General features: G+C 44.1%; 1 protein-coding gene across 1 annotated transcript in view; it reads right to left on the minus strand.

The window, feature by feature from the left end:
• The window catches only part of ADAM12 (ADAM metallopeptidase domain 12), a 465,263-nt gene that overhangs the window by 92,951 nt on the left and 344,482 nt on the right, over positions 1 to 27,830 (minus strand). Inside the window, exon 12 of the mRNA XM_066601144.1 lies at positions 17,295 to 17,472. Coding sequence (XP_066457241.1) covers positions 17,295 to 17,472 — 178 coding nt within the window. The remainder of the gene's footprint in view (positions 1 to 17,294; positions 17,473 to 27,830) is intronic.

The raw sequence follows: 27,830 nt of genomic DNA on the forward strand, positions 1-27,830 counted from the left end.
TTTGCGTGGATCTGTGGCAGAAATGCTGTGGATTTTGGCCATGGTTTTAGAGGTAAAATCCATGTCGGATTCCGCCGTGTGAATCTACACTGATGGTTCCTTGTGTGGAAGTTTCACTTTCCCACACAGCCACTGACCTGGGTATTGCAGAGTCGTGTTCTACTGATAAGGAGATCCTTGGAGCCCCAAAATCTGGCACCCAAACTTCAACGGAGTTATATTATTTAACCCCAGCCAACCCCCACAGGCTTGAAGGCACCACATGCCCCTTTAGGGCTAATTGATAAAAGTCCACCAGTTCTGAGGGACTCCCCCCTGTCAGAGCCACAAAGTGCCAGACCCTACCATACTCATTCCAATAAAGGGTGGAAGCTATTCTCACCTTGATTCCCCTCCAACCAATTTAGAACTGACTTTAAGGACCACCCACCCACTGACATGACATGTTATAATGCTCTACAAACCCATCACCTTCCCATGCTTCTTTCAACAACCCCCAACATGACCCGACCACTGGACATGATGATAATACAACTCTTACACTCTATATATGAGGGGGTACCCAAAAGAAACAGGAATCTTCTTGTGGTGGGCTTGGCGTTACTGGTATTGGCTTCTGTTGCTTGGTGAAGGTCTGCAGAACCCTTCTGAGATGGTATGCCCGTCGACGTTGTTGGGGAAGGTTGTGTTCGCTTTAGTCATGGAGGAACCAGTCACCTGTTGGCCCACACAGCGCTGAGTATTGAGTAACTTTTGATGAAAAACAGCACGCCACCTTTGTCTCAGCCTCCGTACTCACCCAACATTGCACCATGCAACGTTTTTTACGAGTGCTTTGAGCAGTGGAAAAGGAAACAAAATGTCACAGCTGAACATTGTCCGTATCAATCGGCCATCACAAAATGGGCAAAACACTGAACAACTTGTGGGGAAAAAAAACTGGAGCCAAACGTAACCAACGACGCCGGTTGGCATACCGCCTCGGAAGGGCGGAAGGGTTCCACATTCACCTTGCAGAAGAACCTGTACTAGTAACACCCCATCGACCAGAAGAAGATTCCTGTGTTATAAGGGTACCTCCTTGTATAAACCACTACTCCCACCATAACCGATCCCTGGACATGACCATAATACGCAGCTATTGTACTTTATACATAGAACACTACATCTCCCAACATGAGCCAACCACTGGACATGACCAAAATGCAATTCTGTTATACTCTCATCGAACAGTGATGTATGAGGTTGAATTTAACACTGTCAATATTCCATTATATGGAAGGGCAGTCAGGAGATCCGGGAAAAGATTTTATCCGGCTGTCCATAAAGGGGCGGCGCAGCCTTTATAATACTTCTGACCTCACGCTCGATAACTCATACAAATCACTCTGCCAAGAAAGATGCGGTTCAATGTGTAATATGAAAGGCTCCGATCCAAGCTTTATCAGTCTGGAGACATCATGAATCACACTGGAAAGATTTTGGCAAACGCCAAACCTAGTTGGGAAATTAAGCATTTGTCCTAAATATTGACAGCAGCCTGGAATACATCCCAAACCCGAATATGGCGATTTGTATTTCCAGATAACTGCACTCACCAAGCAAAAATGCTTAATTGGGGTGATACAAAATGGTCAAGATCACTATTGTGATGCCCAAATTAGTCCAGTTAACAAGTCGGAGTCATTAAAGGGAATGCGTTATCAAGACAGGCCCCTTTAAAGGGCCACTATGGTGATTTTAAAAATTCATTCATTATGTAGCTATCCCCACAGTATATATAAGTGATTAGTGTTACTTTGGTTACCTTTATGCAAAAATGGAGCAGAGAAATTGAGTTATGACTGAAGTTCTAATGCAGATGTGAACTGAGCCTTATTGATGATGATCCCATAGCTCCTGTCACACAGTTATAATAGAGGAGATCGCAGCTCATCCTTCGGACTGTATACTTATGGTTTGTAGCTTATTAAGGTGAAAGTAGAAGGTAATGATAATTAAACTGTTTCCCAAGCAGGTAAAAATGGCATAGCTTCAGATAATGTGTGCTGATGCATCGTGGGATTTATTGAAAGTGAAAATAAGAAACCTGACTTTGGTGCCTGTTAAGCATCAGGCAGGGGGCTACACTGTAGGGAAGTGGCTGTTCTAAAGAAGAGTCCTCCAGAGTGTGAGGTAAGGGGGTGGGCATGTAAAAATGTGTTTTCGTCAGAGTGTCCCTTTAAGTAAGAGTTGCATGTTCATTATGTGCGCCTCTTGCTTTATTCGGCCTGCATCCACAACATCTTCATAGTAAAGGGGGCAGGAATGTCATCATGTTTTGCCTCATAGTCAAACAGGTCAGAAGGACGTAGCACCCACTGATCGGTTTTACTTAAAGGCGTGTTCCCAGACTACACTATTTGATGAACTATACTTAGGATAGGTCATCAAATAGTTAATTGTCAGGGGTATGCCACCCAGAATCGCTGCTGATTAGCTGACTGAAGTCACTTCAGTCCATATCTTGCACAGCACCATATATTGTATAGTGGCTGTGTCTGGAATTGCAGATCAGTCCCATTCACTTGAATCAGACTGAACTGCTCTCAGGCCACGTGACCGATAAACGTGATGTCACAGTCCTGAGAAGAGGTGGCAGCACTCACCCAAGTGCCGTGATCTCTTCAATTAGCTGATCCACAATGATCTGGAAAACCCCTTTAATATACTCTTACTTAACCCATTAACACTATATGACGTAAGTTTACGTTCTGGTACTTAATTGACCAGGACATAAAATTATGTCATATGGATGGCATGGGCTCATAAGCTGAACCGCGCCATCTAGCAGCGGGACCCGGCTGTGACAGATAGCCGACCTCCTGCTGCAACACTGAAGATCGCGATCTATGTACATCGGGGCATGTAAAAGGTTCACAGAGGGAGCTCCCTTTGTGACGTCATCGGACCTCCATGATGTAATCGCCGATGGGTTGCCATTGCAACTGGATGCCAGATACTGGTGTCCCAGCTTGCCATTGCCCATGATCGCTATTGTAAGCGATAAGGCATTGCAGCACAGAAGTCCTGCAATGCATTATCATAGCTGTTCTGGTTCAAGTCCCCTACAATGACATAAAAAATGTCTAATAAAAATGTGTAAAAAAACCATGCATGGCGCTGCTGCATTCATCTTCAATGGGACTGCTGGAGATAGCCAAGTGCTTGCACTCAGCTATTTCCATCAGCTCCATTGAAGTGAATGGAGTGTCCCTGTGCATGTGCAACCATCTCTTCAATCAATGTCCTACTAAGGGGGGTTGAGTGAGCCTGCAGTGAGAAGGAGACACGGGACCCCCGTCCTCAGGATCAGTAGGGTTCTCAGCAGTGAGACCCCACCAATCAGACTTTTGTCACCTATCCTATGGTTTAGGTCAGGGTTCCCCAACTCCAGTCCTCAGGGACCGCCAACAGGTCATGTTTTTAGGATTTCCTCAGTATTACACAGGTGATGTAATTATTGTTGGTGCCTCAGACATTGCCACAGGGGTTCTTGCTATAGGATATCCTGAAAACATGACCTGTTGATGGTCCCTGAGGACTGGAGTTGGGGACCCCTGGTTTAGGTGATAAAAGTCAGTTGTGGTACAATCCCTTTAAATATAAAATGGAAAGTTGCCAGCTACTCTTAGGGTGGCAGTGCCCCCCTTACTTACCTGTGCAACTGCATAAGGCGTGTCCGCTCCCTGAAATTGTTATGGGGGTATCGGAGGCACTTAGCTCCGACGCCTAGGACACCAAAATAACTTGTCCTGTCCGTGCCACATAAAGTATCTTGTATAGCACAAATGTCTATCTATCCCCGCCTTGGAGGATAAAAAAAAAAATCAAAAACATTTAGTAGATGAAAAATACATTTCCAAAATATTTCTAATGTGTCGTTTTTAGCGTAAAAAAAAATCCTAGAAATTAAAACTCTTCCAGGAACCGGGATTAGTGAAAACTGTAAACATGTGAGTCCCACATTAATAAGTAATAAGCCATTGCGCTAGCTTCATACAATACAGCTGGATGACAGACGTAATGTAATGTGTGAGAATGTAAAAATATTTAATTTTGCGAAAGAAAACGGAAATATTTGAGTCTGCATTAATATTTAATAGCTGAGATTAGGAAACCGTTTCTTGTAGTCCAGGAAGGCTGCCACCTGCATAATAATAGCATCATACCGAGTGTAAAAGTCACCGGTTCTGACAGAACTAATAAAGTATCCTGAGATAACAGTGTTTTCAGTGGAGAATCACTGACCGAAACCGCTTAAAGGCATAGAAGACTGAAAAAGCCACGTACCATGCAGGACAGTAGATACATAACTGGATATTCCATGGTATTCGTTAGTGGGGGCTGAGAGGTAGGTATAACGTTTTTTTTTGGTGGGGGGGGGATTCTTTTGGAAGTTTTGTTTGAGGATGTCCAAAAATGTTATAACCCAACATTAGGCTTGGTGACCAACTTGCATGATTGAATTCTTCGGAGTCCAACAGTTAATATGGGCTTCACAATTGATGATCTCCAGTTTTGCTGTGAAGAAAGCTTCAGGGCACCCAAGAAAGTCCAGCAAGTGCCAGGAACATCTAAAGAGGATTCATCTATGGGATCGGTTCAACACCAGTGTAGAGTTCACACAGGAATGGTAGCAGGCAGGTGTCAGTGCATCTGCATGTACAATGAGGCGAAGACTTTTAGAGGCTGGCCTAGTGTCAAGAAGGGCAGCAAAGAGGCCACTTCTCTCCAAGAAAACCATCAAGGACAGACTGACCTTCTGCAGGACGTACAGGAATTGGAAACAGAAGGCTGAGGTAAAGTTATTTTATCTGATGAAGCCACCTTCAACCTATTTTGGACATCTGGAAGAATGATAGTCCGAAAAAGAAACAGTGAGCAATAGCAGGAGACCAGTGTCATGCCAACATTAATGCATCCTGAGACCATTCATATGTGGGGTTGCTTTTCATCCAAGGCAGGGGGCTCACTCACAATTTTGGCTAAGAACACTGTCATGAATAAGGAATAGTATCTATGTGGGAAATGCCTGTGACTGGGCCTTTGGTATGGCCTACCCATCTCTGTACCTCCCGATCCCCATGGACAGGCTTGGACTGGCCAATAGGGGAACAGGTGAATCCCCTGATGGGTCCCCAACTGTCCACTTCCGCACGAGCTGCACAGAGGATCTGCATATATTGAAAGGATGGGAGTCTACTAATACCTGCCCAGTGTATTCTCCATATACCTCAGTGGAGACAGTGCCACACGCAAATGCACCACCATTCTATTGAGGTTAATGGAAAATGCAGCGTTAAGGAACTTGTGAATGCAGATCAGGTAATATTTGCATGAGGGTGCCGCAGAATTATCTTTACTGGTGGGCGCAGGCCACTCCAGTCCAAAACTACCCGTGGAACCACACAACTTGAGCTGTCCCCATTGTGCATTTTCCCCACCTGCCCATCTCTGAACTGGTTTTCTCACTTATAATGTTTATCATTCATGGTGGTTTTCCAATGTGTCCATAGAAAATGTTGGCTGTCCTTGATTTTTAAATAAGCTGTCCAATAAAAAATAAAATTCAGGTTGGCAACCCTGATATTATGGATGAACAAAATGGGCATGTACCTGGACCCTAAGGATCCTTTTACATGCGATGGTTGCCTTGCCTGGCTTTAACACAGGAGCAACGATGACTCAATGAATGAACGTAGAGTACACTGGAGATCTTTTCCAGCTGCCCGCCTCCATTCACAGTAAACAGGCAGTTGTTCATAAACGAAGGACTGCCTGTTTACACGGGCGATCATTGGTTGATTCCTACACCTGACTAAACTGAACGACAAACAATCAGCAAACTAATTATCTTTCGTTGTTCAGTCATTGGCAGAGTTTACACTGCACGACTATCATTCACATTTGCATGAACCAGCGATAATCTGAATGATAACAGGACCCTAAGACGACAAGTAGCCAGAAATGAGAATTAAGAACAGAACAGCGAAGCTGCCGTGCAAAAAAAAAACATTAACCATAACCGCTTCTCTGTACAAGACGCCCCGACGCGGTTATATTTTCTAATCTATCAGGTAAATGGCACCTTCCATACATTTCTGCAGCCTCCCCACTGAGACCTTGACAACTTCTCGGAGAATAAAGTACATTTCTTCTACTTCGATTTAAAAAACAAAAAAAAATACCGAAAAAAAATTGTGATATATTCTGACATTGACTAAAAAAAATACGACTCTTGGATTTGCCAAAATTCCCCGTATTGTTCACTTTCTACATTATCCACTATTATTTCTGATACATTTTGCGCACAGTTTGGCAGCACATTGTTTATTTTGTTAAACCTTAAGTGCATAGAAGAAAAGAAAAAGGGGAAAAAAACACAACAATCTGTAAGATGTAATCAGTAAAAGTGGCAGAGCAGACAGCGCTGACACGGGCGGAGGAGATGTATTTCTCTGTAGCGCGGCTCGGAGCGCCGGGCCTCACACTGTTAGGCAACGATGTAACATAAAGATATCCTGCTTTGTCATGTTAAATCACCCCTTTTCAGACACAATGTCAGCGCAAAAAAAAAAAGTAAAAAGGCTTCTTTTATATTATTTTTTGCTCCTGTTCTCTCGCTCTACATTTCACAGTCTACCGAAAAGAACATCTTTTTGCCATCAAAAATAATTCATCCAATTGACGATATGAGTAATTTTCGCAGAACACTGGTGCATTTTAGAGGAGAGTGATGATCCCGCGCATGTAAATGATGAGTGTTTAGTGCATGCTGGCTAAAATGAAATACGTTTCGAACATTTGCACGCAGAGAAGAATGATTGCTCGTAACTCATGAGCACGGCAGGTGTAGGAGACGGCGGCAGGAGCCAAAGAACGGAATGGACATGGTCTATAGATTCAAGGCAATGCATGGAAGCATTTACATTCCGGACACGCAGGTCACTTAACTCCAGATTAACTGTCAAGTGAAATGAAACTCGGCTTCATGAAAACAGAATTGTACCCAGATGAAAATATTTATATCGAATGTATAGCCTAGTTATAGAGCGAAGTCCTTAGAGAATAAGCTGCGGAATGTTGAATAAAGCATGCTTTAACCCTTTAGGGTAGGGGTGTCAAACTCATTTTCACCGAGGGCCACATCAGGCTTATGTTGACCTTCAAGGCTGCCTGCAGACGGCCGGGTCGGATCCCGCTGTGAGAATTCTCACAGCGGGACCCGACCCGAGCCCCTGCAGGAACCAGTGTGGCACTCACCCGCTCCCGCGGCTCCGGCTCTGTGATGTGCCAGCTGCCCCACACAGTAATAGAGCATGCCGAGATTTTTTTCCGTGCGAGAGTTTGTGCAGACAAATCGCAGCCGTCTGCATAGGATTGCGTTTTCTAATGCAATCCTATGGCTGCTTCCACGGGCGGGAATTCTGCAGGAAATCCCGCCGTGGAATTTCCGCCCGTGTGCAGGGGGCCTAAGACGGTATAGTAAGGGCCCGTTCACACAAGCGTATTTGCGTACATAATATGCAGTGAATAAAAGCCATTGATGTCAGTGAATTCATTCACATGATGAATATTTTCACACAGCATGACTTATTTTGTTGCATACTGCGCACCCCGATAGGCCAGTGAAGTGAATGGGCCGCGCAAATACGTGGTGAATGTGCAGGAAACCTATGTATTCACTGCATATTTGTGCACCATATCAGTGGGCCCATCGGCGTTCCATTTGCGTACGCAAATATACAGGCATAAGCGATTTTCAATGGCGCAAATACGCAGCGTATTTGTGCGACCGAAATACAATTACACCCGTGTGAACAAGCCCTAATAGTGGCCCTGATAGTGGCCCCAGTAAAAATATTGACTCCCACAGTGGCCCAATTAGTAATATTAACCCCCATAGCAACGCTATAATTATAAGCCCACCCAGTAATAAGCCCCCCTCAGTAATAATAATAAGCCCCTCAGTAATAATAATAAGCCCCTCAGTAATAAGCCCCCCTCAGTAATAATAAGCTGCCTCAATAATAAGCCCCCACGTCAGTAATAATAATAAGCCCCCACATCAGTAATAATAAGCAGCCGCCCCCAGTAATAAGCAGCCTCCCCCCCAGTAATAGGCAGCCCCCTCAGTAATAAGCACCCCCCCTCAGTAATAAGCAGCCCCCACCCCTCAGTAATAAGCAGCCCCCACCCCCAGTAATAAGCAGCCCCCCCCCAGAAATAAGCAGCCTCCCCCCAGTAATAAGCAGCCTCCCCCCAGTAATAAGCAGCCCCCCTCCCCCAGCAATAGGCAGTCCCCCCCCCCAGTAATAGGCAGTCCTCTCCCCCCCAGTAATAGGCAGCCCCCACCCCCCCAGTAATAGGCAATCCCCTCCCCCAGTAATAGGCAGCCCCCCCAGTAATAGGCAGTCCCCCCCACAGTAATAGGTAGCACCCCCCCAGTAATAGGCAGCCCCCCCAGTAATAGGCAGCCCACACCCCTCAGTAATAAGCAGCCTCCCCCCTTGTAATAAGCAGCTCCCCCCCAGTAATAAGCAGCCCCCCCAGTAATAGGCAGCCCCCCCACACCCCCAGAAATAAGCAGCCCCCTCAACTCATATACTTGCATCTTCCTTCCTGTCAGCGTCGCTCCCTCTCTGCTCGTGCTGAGCCAGGGTCACACTGACGTCAGTGTGTAGCCCGGCATGCTTCCTCCCCGAGTCCTCTCCTGCAGAACTAATGAGCAGGGGACTTGGGGAGGAGGATCCTGGCTGCACACTGTGTGCCGGGATCAGTGGCAACAGCGCGATTACCAGCGGGGAGCTGCGGCACCCCAGCTGGTAATCGCTTCAGTGGTGAGCGGCGTCGACACGTCGCGGGCCACATAACACGAGGCAGCGGGACGGATTCGGCCCACAGGCCTTGTGTTTGACACATGTGCTTTAGGGCAAGGACATTTTTGGCCTTTAGGACAACAGAAAAATGTTTTGCTTTTTCAATTTATGCAATTTATGATTTTTTTTTTTGCATTATTTGAGCCCTAGCCTTTTTCACAATTGCAACTTTCATGTATGCAAATTATTCCGTGACCCCGGAGTGCAGCATAAAATCCGAGGATGACTTTTTCGTGGGTCAGTTTCGGTGTGAATCCACATTAGATGGGAAAATCCAGCAATCTGAGCAACGAGACTAGCCGGGGCCAGTATTTCACCGCCAATGGTTTTCTCATACAGCGGTGTGGAGAGTATACCGAGAATGGTGGAGAATGGAAGACATCCGGCAACTGTGGATCCTGTGGAAGTCATCGCTGAAAGGGATTAGAGGAGTTCAAGAATCATCTGGATGAACAGACGCCGCACAGGCAAGCAAAGCGTAGCTGAATACAACGCTTGTGTCCAACCAACGACTCCGAACACACAACTTCTAGTTAGTTAGCAGAGATGGGCTACAATGGTAAGCAACCAGTTTCTTTGCTGTCTGAGAGAAACAGAAAGGCGAGAATCCGGTGGGCAAAAGAGCGCAAAACGTGGAGAACTGGAAAAACATCACTTGGCCTGATGAGTCCAGATTTCTGATGCACCATGCTGTCAGTTGTTTAGGACACATGAGTACCACCGTCTAATACACTGCAACAACGAGCTTCCGGTCAGCATGAATTAATATTCCTGCAGAACGTTCTGAACGTCTAGTGGAATCTACACCACAACGAATTGTTGCGGTTCTAAAGGCTAAAGGCGGTCCAACAGGGTGCTGGATGTGGCTCTGATAAAGTACCAATTTAGTGTATTCTGTATATAACCCCTCTACAGCCCATGTAATTATATGCCAGCACAAGTACAGGTCCTCCGAGGACATGCTCCATGCCGTTTTGGCTCCCTGGATTAAATGGGAAGGGTCACAGTGTTGAGTGATCAGAAGAGTAGATGTAAGACATCTTGCTTTAAGAAGAAAAATGAGAGACACTTGTGATTGTTGTCATTTAAGTCTCTGTTCACATCTGCTCTAGGGGTTTCCGTTATTCAGTTCTGTCATAGGAACCAAACAATGAAAGTCATGGAAGTGCTGGAAGTAGATCTGGACTACAATGATATGAACGGCATCGGCAGGATCCCGTTGACTATGATGGGGTCTGTTGGGTTTCTGCCATGATATATGTAATAATGCAGTATGTGGGGTTTGAGGCCAGATCTACGAAGGAGGCTATGAAAGAAGCCTCCAACATAGATATTAAAGGAGTTTTCTGGGAATTTACTATTGATGACCTATCTTTAGAATAGGTCATCAATAGTAGATCAGCAAGGGTCTGCTGCTTGCAATCCCTGCTGATTAACTGATCCCTGGGCCCATGCCAGTGCAGCTAAGCCGAACATCAGCATTGGGGTTGGAGCCAGAAGTATAATAGAAGGCATCACTTCCATAGTCTTCAATGTGCGTGAATCCTTCCGGCTCTGACCCCGCCGATCAGCCTATTGACGGAGAATCCGAGCGGTGGAAATGATTGATGACCTATCCTTAGGATCTGTCATCAATAGTAAATGTCCAGAAAACCCCTTTAACAAAGTCTCACCTCTCGTGTGCGATGATCAAAGCTGATCACAGCATACAAAAGGGAGAGTAAAGCGATATCTCCCTTTGATTGCATCACAGAGATGCCCTGTGATGTGATCCATACCCATACCATGGGCGTCAGAAGTCAGACTTCCACCAATCTGATATTGATGGGCTGTCCTACGAATAGGCCATTAATATCGTAGTAGTCACGGAAAACTCCTTTAAGGACAAAAGGCAGTGGGGAGATGTATCCAGACTGGTGCATAGGAAAAGGGATGTGGTAATGAATAATGCTAAAAAAGGAGAAGGTTTAGGATTATGGATTTATAATTATTCTAGAATAATTGGGGAATAAGATCAGGACAGATTTATAATTTTCTGTGCTGCTCAGTGCCAGGATTTCAATCATGAGAACACACTTTAAACATCTGTTCATGATTAGCCAGTTATTATTCTTCATTAGACTCATCATTTTTGCAATAGTTTGCAGTAAATAAGCTTATCTGAGAGGAGACTGCACCTCAGTGTGAGACGCTGCTCCCATGTTGGCAGTCTGCAGAAAACTGGCACTACATCAAAATAATAAAGGAATTTATCCGTAAAGCATCTCTCAAGGCTTTCCTTAACAAAGGCTCATTCCTCTCAGTCTATGTGGGGAAGTTTCCTGATAATCTTCTTTTTTCACTGGCAAATAATATACTAATCCGTTCTTCAAAATCACTCTGCCCTTGTAATGGATATCATTCAACAACTTCCTGGTGAGCCTGTGCTTTATACACAGCAGCCAATCTGAAGAGGAAGAGCTGGAGGGGGAGAGACTAGGCAGTGACCTGAACCAATGATAAGGCAGGAGGTGTGTCTCCCTGAACCAATGATAAGACAGGAGGTGTGTCTTAGACTGCCACACGCTTCCTGTAGGCACTTCAGCTAAATTGTAGTCACAGATTACAGCTCTGCCCTAATAAACTGAGATAAAAATCAGCCAAAGAACAATAAGCAAGGTAAATAAATAGCAGGTAATCATCTCCTGTAGGTACTGACTTATATATCATTTTTTGAGCTCACAGTAGGATAATCATTTTTAACATCATGCGTAGAGGAAATGTGGGCAGATCTAAATCTTACTGGGTATATTATACATGAAAAAATACAAAGTGAGTGTATGCATGGCCGGCCTTAGCTACACGCAACCTATGTGGTTGAGCGGTATACAGGCCACCAGTTTGTAAGGGAGCACCAGACAGCACTGTGGGCTAGGAGTGATCGCTCCACCAGCCCCTTAAGTCCACCTGACAGATAATATTCCTCCATGTGGCAGTGTCTTGTGAAGCTACATATATCATTCTCCTCCTGGCTCTGTCTCCGTCCTTCTGATGTTCTGAGGTGTAGCTTTCAGCCCATCCATGCCCCCACAACACAATCGCTTAGCTCTATTACTCTTTATATTATGAGCTTGGTTCTGGGGCTGTATTCACATTATGAGCTTAGTTATGATATTGGATCTAAGTACTGATTTTGGTCTCTGCTGAATTTATGTTGTGAGCGTGGTCATGGTGCTATATTTATGTTATGAGCTTGGTTCTGGTGCTGTATTTATGTACTAAACTTGGTTCTGGAGCTATATCTATGTTATGAGCTTGGTTTAGTGCTGGTTTTATGTTATGAGCTTGGTTGTCATGCTGTATTTATGAACTAAGTTTGGTTGTAGAGCTGTATATATGTTAAGAGCTTGGTTCTGGTGTTGTATTTATATCATGAGCTTGGTTTTTGTAAAGTTTATTCACTGATATGTTCTGGCGTGGGTATGCTGCTATCTTGCTGCATACAGGCAGACTGCCTAACTGTGCAATATGTATTTTTATTGGGAAGGGGGGCACCTAAAAAATTCCACACAGGGTACCATCTACCCTAAAGCCGGAGCTGAGTCTGTCTATCTATCTAATACAGGAATATGACTACTTCTTGCCCCTTCTTTGCCTTCATTTTAGTACCAATATTTTCTACAAAACACTGTCATTGATCCCCACCAAGTCCTACACCAGGATCAAAGGTTGGAAAAAAGTAATTGTGGACAAATGTATCAACTCCATAATATAAAAGGGTTATGTCGCCGCTCATGCTGACTACAAAATTACTTGCACTTGTCAAATTGATCCCAATTTGGCCCTGGTAACCCACAGAATGTAACCGTCAGAACACATCGGCCGTAAAATAATAATAACTACACCCAGACACCCTCATCAGTAATTAACCATGTTCATCATTTTCTAGTTCGCAGCCATGGTCTCATGCTACCAACTCCACGGACTGAAAATTGAAATTGATATTTTAACTGGTATTCCAATAGAGCCTGTAAATAATGCTGTTCAATGGAGCAAGACGAGCCTCGGAAGCCAAGCAGCAAATTCAAGATTAAGAGATGGCTTCAGTTTACTAAAACATGTTGAATTTCGCCAAATATAAATTATGTTTTTGTAAATATGAAAAATGCTTTAAAAAGCCTACGGTCTAAAAAACATCAATTATAGACTTTTTGCAGAGATGAGGGGAGATGTGTGTATGGGACTTTGGTTTGAGCTAGACTGTGCTGGGGTCAGTGGTCTGCACAGAGGATGGAAAGGCCCATAGCAAAAGATAAAAATGAGGATCCTTTCAGCAGCTGCTTGACACTAATATTTCTGCTCAATGGCTACAGACGTTTCTGGTCCTCACATATAGGACAATGGGATTAAATCTGTCATCAGCTATGAGCACCATAAACTGAGTTGTGGCGCTTATAGTTTTGGGGTATCAAACTCATTTTCAGGGAGGGCCTGCATTATGGTTACCTTCAAAGAGCTCATTTACAGAATCATATTTGCGTATTGTATTATGCGCCATCACCTGTGGGTTAATTAACAGAGTGGTGTGGAGGTGCACACCGTAGCTCAGAATCCAAGATGGCACTCACTCGATGTGCTGGCACTGCCATTCTGCCAAGTGCTAAATGTGTCCTCCAGGGAAAGTGGAGAGCTGGTCCTTCTGTGTCCAAACCTCATCATAAACTCCATAAAGTGACATGGTCGGCCAGGTTCTGCCCACCGCCCTTGAGCTTGACACATGCTTTAGATGATGTGGAGTCCGGGCAGCCTCTTTTCATAGTCACCCGGTCCTCCATTTCTGCGTGGTCCCTGGTGGAGTCAGCACGTGCACAGCAGCTGGACTCTTTTGGGAAGGCTGTACACGTGCATGCCATTTATTTCTATGGGAGGTGCGCATTCAGCCTTTTGAAGAGAGTCAAGCTGGAGTGTGCATGCTGACTTTGCCAGGGGTCACTGCAGGAACAGAGGACCGGGTGATTATGGGACACAGCTCTTCGGACTTCACATCACCTAAACTATAGGCATCCTAACTTAGTTTATAGTGCTTGTACTTTACAACAAGTTCCCTTTAAAGTGCCAGGAACACAGGAACGTCCCAGAATGCAAGTCACCAGATCAATTTTTATGTGGACAATGAACCATCCATGAGTATTGGAAGATTTTAGATCTGAAATCTACAGAATTTTGAGTGCAGTTCTGGAATATAATACAGGCTGTAAGTCAGGTTTATTGATAGATAAGTCATGTAATTTGTTTAGAAGGTTAGTCAAAGTTTTATTTCGGTTAACCCTGCCTCCACATCTAACCTAACACAGTAAAGGCCCTTTTACACGCAATGATTATCGTTAAAACGACCACATGACTGAACGAACTGACAACATTGTAGAATAAAAGTACACGTACAGATAATGGCTTTTAATCATTTTCTCCATTAACTAAAGTAAACTCAGTACGGGTTGTTTGCTCAGGTGGGCATGTGTTTATGCGAGGGATTATCTGGCCGGTAGGATTCCATTGTCTCCTCCTGACAGTGTACTCATTAGATATGTAAGGCAAAAAAAAGCCATCGTTCAGCTACTCAAAAGACTGAACGAATTCTGTTCAAATGGAACAAATTTTGAGCGGTCAAACGATGGGTTTTATGCGGGCTAAATGACAATTCAATGAATAGTGCACGACTGCCGGCGTTTCCAAGTCACGATTATCAATGACTTTTGGCTGTTTAAACGAATTTTGAGCAATAATCATTGTGTTTAGACCCCTCTATTTGCATTCACTATCTGGAGAAAGGTTGGAGTGAGTCTTTGTCCATTCCAGAATTCAGTGTTTGATTGAGTCCTATACAGGTTAATGGCCTTATTTCTTATCCTTATTGTGATGAAATGATACTGGTATATTGTCAATCATCTTTGCGTGTGAAGTATTTTCCATGGTATCTGCTACCTTTTTGGTTTGGATAAAGTGGGTGGATTTATGCAGATGATTAAGGGTATTACCTGCCAAGCAGAACTCATCAATATTCATTCAACTGCTTTTCACACCTGTACCAGACGGGCCTTTGATCCCATTTTTACCTTTTGGGACCAGCAAAGTAGTGATCCCATTATTCTCCTGCTCCTCTAATACGCATCCCCCAGACTTGCTAACTGCAATTCCCAACCACTGAGATGAGACAAAGAAAAAATGAATAATTGGAATTATGAGTCATCCAGAGATCCCAGCTGAACAGTTATGTTTTTGAAACTGTGAGTATACCACAGATGCAGTGGATTCCAAAACCCATGGAATCGCATACCTGCTACATTAATCATCTGTCACATATCATGTTTGGTATTCACCTGTAGGTAAATTCATAATATGAAATATGGCAGCCACACCTTCCCTATTGGAGTGCTTCCTAGAAAAATATGGCTGAAATATTAAATTGGGTTTGCATCTAGAAGATCAGCGCATATATGTAGCCAGCCTCCAATGATGTCATAAGGAGGATGGTGGAGATGGGACCCAGAGTGACTTTAAAACTAAAAGGGGATCTTCTCCCCATTGTCAGACCCAGGAGTCTTTCAGCATGCTCCTCGCACCACAACTATTTGAAGACAACTTCATCGACTGGTATTTTCTCTTATTCTACTTTTTTTTTAGACTGTTTTGTGTATTTGTAGCTCTGTACCCTGTTGTAAATATCTCCTTTTGTATATTTTTTACCTAAGCACTGCTAATCCTTTTTAGAATAAAGTTTAAAACTGGAGCAACCATCTTAGAAAGCTGAAAATGGGGACTGACAATGGTGGACTGGAAGAACGACTGCACATAATATAGACCCCCTCCCAAAACCAAAGGGCCACTTTAACTAGCTGGTGTATATAATTAAATTCAGTGGGTCGGAGTGCTGTCTGTATTCAGTCAGTAAAAAATATGGATTGAATATGGACAGAAAATACATCTGCGTGAAAGGGTCCTTAGCATTCACTCCCTGTCCCTGATGGAGCCCAAAGGACCCTCTGCCACATAAGACACCAGTATTATAAATGCAACATAGTAGGCGAGGCCTTTCTTAACTGTTTCCAATCCCCTGTCTGACGTCTGAAGACATTCTAATTTGAAGCCTGTACAGCTCCGATATCGGAAGACATCCAGCATAATAGCAGAAAGAGAGAACTACCTAGGAAACCCTGAATCCAAAATTGGATTGCAAAGGGTTAAAGGTGTTGGCAAGTATAAAAAAATAAAAAATAACAAAAGAAGTGGTACTTACCTCTCTCAGGTGAAGATCCTGCTATCAGCACAGACTGGAAGTCAGGTGAGAACTGTAGCCAATCAGAGACTGCAGTATTTGGAACGGGGGCCCTGCAACCTCTGTTTGGCTGCAACAGTCACCTGATTTGTGCTGAGAGTGGGATCTTCACCGGAAAAGGTCTGTTGCTTCCGGGGAGGAGAAGAAAGAGGTAAGTATTGCTTCTTTTATTATTTTATCACATGCCTGGCCATTTAATTTATTTTTTTAATACTCGGGTAACCCTTTAAAGATCTTGCATTGGACTATAGCGACTCAAGCTATATCTCTGCTTTAGTGAAAAGGACCATAGCACATGCACGGTCACCCTTCTAATATATGTACTGCTACAAGGGATCAGGTGGATCGGGTTATTCCAGAGCTGTGATGGGGCACCTAGCGGGGTCCTCCAGTCACCTTAAAGGGGTTGTCTCACGAAAGCAAGTGGGGTTATATACTTCTGTATGGCCATATTAATGCACTTTGTAATATACATCGTGCATTAAATATGAGCCATACAGAAGTTATTCACTTACCTGCTCCGTTTCTGGCGTCCCTGTCTCCATGGCTCCGTCTAATTTCGGGGTCTTCTTGCTTTTTTAGACACGCTTGCGCAGAAGGGTCTTCTCCTTCTGGTCGGTCCGGGCACGAGCGGCGTTCTGGCTCCGCCCCCTTCTAGCATCATCGCGTAGCTCCGCCCCATCACGTGTGCCGATTCCAGCCAATCAGGAGGCTGGAATCGGCAATGGAACGCACAGAGCCCATGGTGCACCATGGGAGAAGACCCGCAGTGCACCATGGGAGAAAACCATAGTGCATCCCTGGGAAAGGACCGGCGGCCATCTTGGGAGAAGAATTTTATAAGTTCATCTTTCATCACATCGATGAGTAGCAAGTGGTTTAAAAAACGCTTTAAAATGCTATTTTATGCCAGGGGGGTGACAGGGGGAATGGGCTTATGTAAAATTTTGATGTTTGCCGCGAGACAACCCCTTTAATCGGTTTGTGTATATAATAGGAATATAACACTGCACAGGTGTATTCTATGAGCAGCATTATAGAGCATGCACTAAACTTCTTACTTCTAGTTCTCCGCAATCACACTGTTCTCCTTCTTCCACATATCCATTTCCACACTTCTGTTCTCCAAATGATTCGGTTACTTCAGGCATGTTATATAGACACATGCCCACTCCCTTTTCCAGGCTGGTGTCCAAGTCCTTCTTGCTGCAGCTGCTGAACACTGTTGGGAATGGGTATCTGCAGAAGAACAGAGGGAAAAGCAATGCTAAATCAGTCAGATCTGTGTTATTGCAAAGAAATATTTGCTAATAATTCGCTATTTATAAAGTGTTGGCTTGGTTCAGGCTGCCAACACCCAAGAAAAGTCAGCATGATGCTGGTCCTATTGGGAAGCCGCCAGCCATTTGTTTGGTTGTATATCAGTAGAGGAAGTCACAGAGAGGGACTTTGTGTAGAAAGTTTGAAGACTTTTCCCTCCTTGTGGAGACATATGCCGCCAATATTCTACTCCTTAAACTAATACATTTTTTGCTATAATGGTGCCAAAGCGTGCCTCTCGCATGATCATATTATATCTGGACGTCGACCATTTGGCACAAAAAAATGCAAACCCTATTTTCTCCCCAAAGACAGTGGACCACATCCTCGACACAGCCTTATAGCACAGTGATCGCTCAGAGCTGTTAATAGTCTCCTATGAGGAGAAGGAATTTCACCCCAGAATGAAAAAGAAACATATTTAAAAGGTGTTGTCCACTTTCTACAATCCCTTTTTGTTGGAAGTTTCTCGAAATATTAGGCTAGTTGTAGGGTGTCCACTGCTGGGGCAACAATCAATCAGCTGTAATCTCTGGGGAGTATCACAGCAAGTGTTCATTTTCCCTGCAGTGCCTCCACAGGGGACATAAAGCATTACATAGTGCACATTGAAATCAAGAGTCTGTCCATGTAATGATTAGGTGTGCTGAGTCCTCCAGTCCTTCCTGAGTCCTCAGGAAGACTATTTGTAGACACTCCCTCTGGTCCAGCTAATTAGTGGAAGTCTTTCTGCCTCGACTCTTCTCTGAAATCTTACTCAAGGCTTCTTACAACTTTTTTCCATGTACACTGAATGGCCACTTTATTAGAACTCCTGGCCCTGATTGGAGCTTCCCTGTATGAAAGTTAGACCCGTGACCCCCAGAGTGCAGGATAAAATCACGTGACAAGTTTCCCGTGGATCAGTTTCAGTGTAAGAAGAGAAAATCCAACGATCTGAGCCACTTCCAACAAGGCTGGGTCGTCGGTGCTAGACTAGAAGGGCCAGGATATCACTAGCAACCACGTGGGGTTTTCTGGTGTAGAGAGTACATAGGGAATGGGGTGATTAAGGGAAACCATACGAGGAAAGGGGATCTTTTGGATGTAAACAACTCGCAGACGAAAGGGGTCAGAGGAGGATATCAAGAATCATTCTGATGAAAAGGTGCTACACAGTCAAGCAAATGTGCAGCTGAATATAATGTGGGTGCTCTAACTAATGTACTGAATGCACAACTTGTTGTTCGTTAGTGCAGATGGTCTATAACAGTAGATGACCAGTTCCATCACCATTAGGCCTCTTTCACATGAGCGTGAAACGCACACCGTATTAGCCACGCAAAACAACCGTGGCTAACAGAACCCATTCATTGCTATGAAAATGTCCCACTGTAAGCTTCTCTTAGTCCCTGCGGGGATGAGGGGACTAACAGGAGAAGTTTACAGCGGGACATTTAAAATGTACTGTTCAGCTGTCCCATACCAGGGAGAGAAGGAATTCCTCTGCAGGGAAACCTCTCCCTCCCTGCAGCCAGGAGAGATAGAGGTTAAAGAAAGCCCCGGGGGATTCCCCTCTCTGCAGGGCTTCCCTTCATCTCAGCCGGGATTCTTCTGCAGGGGAGAATAAAGAAATCCCATGCCGCTGGGGATTTCCTTATTCTCCCCTGCAGGCGAACCCCGATGTCGCCACAGCAGGGATATCCCTCCAGCCTGGCTGAGATGAAGGGAAGCCATACAGAGAAGGGGGTTCCCCTGGGTTTTCCTTCATCTCTCCTCTATGAGCTGTAGCACTCATTTTCAGCATCATGCAGCTCCAGATCGTGTGAATGGGCAATAACGGGAAATTGTCAATTCATGCAATTTTTTGCGCACTTAGCCGCAATTATTTGCATGGGTAAATTCGGTGTGAATTTCACGCTCGTGTGAATGGGGACTTAATGTGTAAGGGCTCTTTCCCATGAGCGCATATATGGCGACAGCGTTTTTCTGTTTTCATGCCTACTCCGTATAAGCGCCTGAATGGGCTTTTTTCCGTGATCATGACCAGCGTTTTTTCGGCCATTCACACGACCGCGAATGTCATTTTTAGCGAAAAAATACGCCGCACCCCGAAAAACCCTCGCTCTGCCAATATCCTCGTGATACCTTCCAGTGCCTATATAGAGGCACCTGTAAGCTTTTCGCAGCGTTGGATGCTGCAAAAATGCCTCCCCCCTCCTTTCTCTTTCCTTCTCCCATAGGAGTCTATAGGACCCGCCGGCATATATTGGCCAAAACATAGTTCCAGAACTAATTAGTCGCACCTACAAGAAGCTTCCAGTCCGCAGGGGCCGATATTCCTGCAGAACGATTACAACACCTGGTGAAATCTACGCCATGACAAATCGCTGCAGTTACGAAGGCCAAAGGAGGTCCGACATTCTACTAGATGGGGGTCTGTGATAAAGTGGCCATTCACTGCTTCAGTTTTATTGTAGATACTGACAATCAACGAGCTGCTGTTGATGGATCTAATCTAATTATATGGTTTCTCTGTTCACTAAACACTTTCAGGCTTGCAAATGAACACATGACTGAATATTACAGGTATTAGGTGAAACGCAAACTTAGTCGGCACTTTCTAAGAAAATGAAATATCCTGACGGGTGTATCCGTACATCTGATGTGACTGTAATGCAAACACCATCATCACATATTAAAGTTACAGCAGCACCTCGCAGCTCTATATATTCGCCATACTTCTAAACTTGCTCTTAGTGCAGGATGCTGGTATTCAGCAAATTCCAAATCTCTTGGCCCCTTTGTCTTCGAGGGTCAAAGATTACCAAATCGGAATACTTAAGAGTAGCAAAAGCAAGGCAACAGATTCAGAGGTGACCTCGTTCCTCGGGATGTGCTATGAAATAAGACATGTGCTGGAATTACTTGGCTTATATTGTTTAGGGCTCGTCTATAGGAGTCGAAATTAGAGATCATCTCTCATAAGAATCAGACACCAAGGTCAGGCGTACGCCCTGTATTTTGTAAGATAATGGACGCTCGTGAACGGATTCCCATTTAGGATGGGTTTGGTTGTTTAAAAGGAGCCAGACTGGAACAGCTGCAATTGACATATCTGTCAGCTGCATAAAACATATTCCAGCACTGCTCATGACTAACGTAGCGTTCACATTAACACGCTGTGTGATACGTTTGGGGGTTCCGTGACAACTGCTAAAAAAAAGCGCTGTGACGGAATCCCCGGACAAAAACAAACATGGCCATTCCCTTCTATTGTGAAGCGGACGCCTCTTTGCTGTCCGTTTTACAAGGTTCCCAATTGTTTCTGTTATATTTGGAGTATAGAATAACTGCACTATCCTATACGGCAGATATATAGAAGGATCAATCAGGAACCTTGTAAAAGAGACACCAAAGAGGTGTCCGTTTTACAATACAAGTGGATGGATTTATTTTTTTCCATTCGGGGATTCCGTCACATCTCTGTTTTCAGCAGTCTGGTACGGTGGGCGAGCTTGGCTTAACTCTTCCTGCCAGAGTCTTTGGAATAAGCTCACCCACCCCGGCTGCTAAGAACCCAATATAGTGGCCCGAAGTTGTAGTGTTGATGTATGTGAATGACTGTTTTGAGTGAATCCGGTGTGTGTGCCCCTTTAACTGTGTGAGTGACGTGGTTGTAAGTCTTGGGTAGTTAGAGGGTGGAGCTTGGGAGAGAGAAGAAAAAGTTGAGAGAATGTAGTTGGAGGAGGTGGACATCCCAGCGTGAAGCAGAGGCGCAAAGTAACGGTTCTCCTGCTACCCTAGAAAGAGGAAGAGTAATTTAAGGCGACTGAGAAAAGAGAAGCTTGACTGAATGCTTTCACTGTGTCAGGAGTTCAAACTCCACGGACGATCTATCAGATAACTGGGACTGAGGATGTCTGGAGTTCAGAGGGAAGAGTGTCTCCTAGAAAGCGTGTGAAACTGAAAGTGCGAAAAAGGAATGAAATCTTGTAAAGAAAATATCATACCTGCAAAGTGTAATACGCAAGTGATATGTTGGAGAGTTAAAGATGGAAAGGGGTGAGTAAAGAACGGCCGTGCACCTCCAGTTGTTTTCTTCAAACTTCCTTATTAGACTGAGGTCTTTTTATTTCACACCATATGAATAGCGGCCTAGAAGAGGTACTTGCGTCACGTGACATTTATGTTAGAAGCCAGGAACATCACAAGCTTTGATGCTCCGTTGTGTTCACTGACTGAGCTAGGCCATGCTGACACCGCTGTTGGGAGAGATCATAGAGCCACCCGTGACTGCCATCGTAGTTTCCCCGTGGTCTCCCCCACAACAGTGGGCCTCCCGCTCGGACCGCCACACCAAGTAATGCCTTGGTGTGCTTCTGTAGTTAGTTTAGTTGGATAGGAAATTCTGACAGGTTCCCTTTAAACTTGTAATTAATATGCATAAATGTACATTATGGAGAAATGCAGTCAATAGGAGGTAACCCAGCTCAAAGCTATCTGCCTATCTCTCTTAACCCTGGCCACCATTATCGCCTTGTTGGCACCTGAACATAATGGGTCTGATAATTACTACAGCTATCCTCTTGGTTCATCCAAGAAGATCCCTGTCCTCGATCATCTGTAAATCAGTACTTCCATTTCCTCATACCCATCCCTCGCATGACCACATCTCTCCACCCCGCTACCATGACAAATAATTCCATTGGCAACTGCTAAATAAGGGAGGGGGGGGGGTGCAAGCTTCACTGCAGGCTCCTGGATAAGGATGGCCACCTCCTGGCTACACTGCAATATACAGGCCCCATCCACAAACTACATGCCCCTTTAGCCTTTTAAGCCACATCCCCAGAGCCCACTAAACCTCTAACACTACGTCCCCCACCCCAGTTATGATTCCCTCCATCAACTTCGTGACTGTGCTCTCAGCTGGGGTGCAAATATCTTTGAAGGATATAGACAATCTGCTTAACTTGTATTTAAAGGGATATACATATGACTATAAGCGTCTATGGTTTATACCTGTGGTAGGCCTTAAATGTCTGATAGATGGAGGTCCAACCTCCTAAATGCCATGTGGAAACTCAAAGTGATCACGATGGCTGCATGCAGGATGACTTGAAGTGGAGAGCTAGTCATGCATATGCGGCTGTTTCCATGTCCAAAAATGCTACCCAGATGTAAAATTAGACAGTACCATAGGTTTCCATTACTCAAACAGTGACCAATAAATTCTTGGTTTGAGCAGGGTTCCATTAAATTCTGCATTTGTACCAGAGAAAGTAGTGATTCAGACCAAAGTCTGGGATAGAATCTAGGTCAGAGGGCTGAATGTTATGTGAACAGGCCATCACTTTGATAGGCTACAATGGCAATAACCATGGAAGCTCTTCACCTTGACTTTTTCTATGAACAACAGCCATCGGTTGGATTTCCAAGAGTGAGTAGGAGGCACACAGTAAATAGCGTATCAAGGCACAGCGCTGCTGCCAACTGGGTACTGAGCAAAGAACTGCAACACAGCCCTATTCAAGTGAATAGGGTGGACCGGTGATTTCCTGGTCTGTGGATTATACTCTGAAATAAACCTGAGTCACTATGCTGTATTCGAACTATAACTGTTTCTAGGGGTGTAGCTATAAGGGGTGCAGAGGTAGCAGTTGCAACAGGACCTTGGTGCCTGAAGGAGCCCAAGGACCTTTCTGTCTCATATTAATATACCAGTATTAAATGGCATGTGGGAGCTTTGCTACAGTATTTCTCTTGGGGACCATTAAATGGCTGGTGATTTGTTGGCGGGCTCACTCATTTGTTTTAAAGCCCCCTACCTTCGATTTACACACCTGGTAATCCTTCTAATGTTTGGTAGATGTCCATCTCAGTGGTCAGATTTTTCCCAATTGGCTTTACAGATGTGACAAAGTTTAACTTGACTTTTTTACCAGCAGATGATCGCTCAAAGATCGCTCAAACGACAGTTTGAGTGACAGCTTTGAGCGATCATTTTGCATAAAGTATTAAGTAGCTACTCAGCTACTTAAGTACCAATTAGGTGTGCAAATGAAGCCTTCTCTGAATGCAGTTAATAGCCCGAGGCTATTATCTGCGCTCAGATACTTGGTTCTCCACGGGAAAACAATGCTATCAGCACTCCCCGTGGAGAACTGCTGATAAAAGCGAATGACGATTTTTAGGTTGGACTGAATTTAACAATCAGCCAGCAGTGCCCGAAAAGCACCCAATCGCCGCACATTTACAGGCACTAATTATCGCTAAAACGATTGCTGATTAGTGATTTTTTAGCGATCATCAGCTGGTGTAAATGGGCCTTAAGAAAATGTTCTGTGCCACATTTTATTTGCCCTTCCAATACCATTACAATGGCTTTTGTTGTGCTCAGATAAGATACCAATGACTTTTCCATGGCTTAAGTTAAGACAGCTTGTTGAGACAAGGTAATCAGTCAATGTAAACTTTGCTATATTTCTAGATTGCACATCCTGGTAAGAGTTGGACTGGCCCACCAGAATACCATCATATCTTCCAGAAGGTCCAAGCTCTACCAAAATATTGGCAACTGATAAAACAGGGCCCAACGGTCTATGAGAAGATAATCTAATTTGGAGCCAATAACCATCTCTTCTATTAAACCTTATGGATGAATAAGTCCTGATAACAAAAATTACTGACTCGCTTCATCCTGTATACACAGAGGGTGGGCCAACTCAATCATTTCCTCTGGTGGGCCCAAAGAACTTCAGCCTGATGTTGATCTTAGTGACAATATGCAATCCCTTTGAATGCACTTCCATTTATCTTAGGAAGGTTTCCTGTATCATTGATGATAATATCATTGCGGTTGGAGTCATTTTTTTTAAATGCCTCGACTCCTACTTGGCAGAAGAGTCATTGACCGATGAAAGTACATAAAACTTCCATTGCACTTATTCAGATACATTTCACAGTAGGCACTCTCTTTCCATTTCTAATAAGCCAACATAAAAGCAAATTACTTTCCAAAGCCCTAAAACACTGCATTGTATATTCTTAAGAGCCCTGTGAGTGATGCACCGGCCGCTCCATCAAAGCGTCAGCCATTTGTTATCCAAACCTGAAGCTATTTGCCCACAATATAAAGCTGCGCCTCTTTATGGGAGAAGAGCTGCTGTCACGTTTCTCCCGAAGAACACATTCTTATTTATAAAAACCATTTACCGCAAGTTCATATGTTTTTCTTGCTGTAAACTTTTGTTCGTTGCGAGTTATATCCCAACTGAATAAAAAAAAAAGTTATCCTTCCCACACCTCTATTATATGCATTCTGCATGATAACCGGAGAAATGAAAGATGTGTATTGTTCCTAGCAATTTATTTGCTAAAACACCCACACTACCAGAAATCCTGCTCCTGCCAGAGGCAATGAATCATGCTGTATGTGAAATGCTTATCTCAACCCTGTAAAAAGAAATTAAGAACTTCAAAAAAGAATAACTTTATACAAGATGTACCTCTTACGCTCTACATTTTGGGAAAACAAAATGTCAGGCTATTTTTTTCAAGCGTTCTCTCTTTTCGGTACATTTTTTCTTTATTTTAATTTAAATCTGTACTTTTGGAAGTGGCTTGCAATTTCACATTTCAACTTTGACGTATCAGTTGATGTGACCTGGGCTTGGGGGCGCTGCTGCTGGATGGCGTTTTTGTTCTGTTCCGGAACACAAATGTTGTGAGGCTTCGTGCCAAGTGTTGGACTGTTCTTATAATAAAACCTAGTTTGATGTACAATCATAGAATGGTAGAGTTGGAAGGGACCTGCAGGGTCATCTGGTCCAACCCCCTGCTCAGTGCAGGATCACTAAATCATCCCAGACAGATGTCTGTCCAGCCTTTGTTTGAACACTTCTATTGAAGGAGAACTCATCACCTCCGGTGGTAACCTGTTCCACTTATTGATCACCCTCACAGTCTTAATATCTAATCTGTGTCTCCTCCCTTTCAGTTTCATAACATTGCTTCTAGTCTTTCCTTGAGCAAATGAGAATAGGGCTGATCCCTCTGCACTGCGACAACCCTTCAGATATTTGTAGGCAGCTATTAAGTCTCCTCTCAGCCTTCTTTTTTGCAAACTAAACATTGCCAGATCCTTCAGCTGTTCCTCATGGTTTGCAGACTGCTTACCATCTTTGTAACTCTTCCCTGAACTTGTTCCAGTTTATTGATGTCTTTCTTAAATCGGGGTGCCCAGAACTGGACATAGTATTCCAGATGAGGTCTGACTAAGGTAGAGTAGAGGGAGATAATGACCTCATGTGACCTAGACTCTACGTTTCTCTTAATACATCCCAGAATTGTGTTTGCCTTTTTGGCTGCCGCATCACATTGTCGACTCCTGTTCAGTCTGTGATCTATTAGTATACCCAAGTCTTTTTCACATGTGCTGCTGCTTAGCTCAATTCCTCCCATTCTGTATGGGTTTTTTAAATTTTTCTTGCCCAGATGTAGGACTTTGCATTTCTCACTGTTAAATACCATTCTATTAGTTTCTGCCCCCTGTGCAAGCTTGTCTAGATCTTTTTGAATTCTCCCTTCTATAGTGTTAGTTATCCCTCCTAGCTTTGTGTTATCAGCAAATTTAATCAGTTTCCTATTAATTCCCTAATCCAGATCACTTATAAAAATGTTAAACAACACTGGGCCTAGGACAGAGCCTTGGGGTACCCCACTTGATACATTCTTCCACTTGGATGTACAGCCATTTATGACCACTCACTGTACTGTAATGTCACCCCTGTATATATTGTTGGAGGAGCATTTAAGTTCTATGGTCTCCTAATTTTTCTCATGGGAATAAGAGCAGATAGAAGACATGGGCATTCTTCGGGGATGAGTTAGCCAGATGACAGCATCATCCAGTGCAGAGAACCCACATGACAGTTGTTGAAGTTAGAAGCATTTTTAATACTTCCAAGAACAGTATGTAATCATCAGTTTTCTTCACTTGCGTGAAATCACACACCCAATCGACATTCATCATGAGTTGAGTGAGACATGCCATGAAGGAGTCATAGACGTGAAAAATATGCATTCGTGGGTGCAGGAGTTCTAATAAGACCAAACGTCTTGTGAGAATGAACCAAAAGAGCCTCATCTACACACCAGCTGGTCCATTAACATGATTGAATGAGTAGAGCAAATGGTTATTGAGGACTGCGGATTGACTGTGGAAGAGACTGCCTGCAAAGTTGGTATTTCCGTGGGATCGGTGTATACTGTTGCACCAACCTGCGTGAAGACCTGATGATGCAGGAAGTTTCCTCTCAGAGGGTGCTGCAAATCCATCAAGACAACACATCATCGGGCAGTCCTTATTCAGTGGTTTCTTTATGGCAATAACTTTGAAATGGTTCCTCATGCTCCCTGCTCACCGGACCTTGCACCTAGGGATTTTTGGCTTTTTCCATTGATACTCCCTGGGGTTGCACATTTTCCAGTCATGCTGCTCTTTCATCAGTAATTTTCCAGCGTGATGGTGCAGAGCAGATACTAGGGTGGTGGTACTAGTCAACTTCTAAGAGAACAAAGTTCCGCAGAGTAGCAGAAGTAAGTGTAATGATACAGCAGAAATTGGTTCAGGCCAAAGGGAATGAGCAGTATTCTGGATGGCTGCCTTAATTGCAAAAGACCATTACTGCTGACCCAGATGGTGTAACCGAGGGCAAAGCAGAGGACGATGTTGGCAGTCTTCAAGAATCTGACACAATTTGTTACACAAGTCCAGCACTGGATGACCTAAACTGCTTACTGAACGATGATCACCTTAGGGTGGTTGGGGATGGTAGCAGGACTAACTCAAGACAGGCGTGTACCCCAGAGGTGGAACCCACACCTATCAGACTTTTATGGCATATCCTACTGATATGCCATAAAAGCCTGAGATGGGAATACCCCTTTAATTTCAATGGCCTAAGCTACAACCCGTATTGTGCCCATCACTTCCAGAGATGTAAGTCTGGTACTGCTGACCAGGAATATTTTACAACTCTTTACAGCCAATAATAATCCAAGAATGCATTTATACTGGTCATTAGATAAAAGTCCTCGAATGACTAGGTTTTATGCTATTGCAGAGGAATGTGGACAACCCCTTTTTGTTAAAAGGGTCCTGATAAGGTGATCACAGGATTTACTACTGATTACCACCAGCAGCGATCAGCTGAAACTGGCAGCAAGTGCTCATTTCCCTGCAGTGCCCCCAGAGGGGAAGTTAAGTATTACACAACTACATTGAAATCAAT

The sequence above is a fragment of the Eleutherodactylus coqui genome, chromosome 4, assembly GCF_035609145.1.
Source record: "Eleutherodactylus coqui strain aEleCoq1 chromosome 4, aEleCoq1.hap1, whole genome shotgun sequence".
Classification (NCBI taxonomy): Eukaryota; Metazoa; Chordata; class Amphibia; order Anura; family Eleutherodactylidae; genus Eleutherodactylus; species Eleutherodactylus coqui.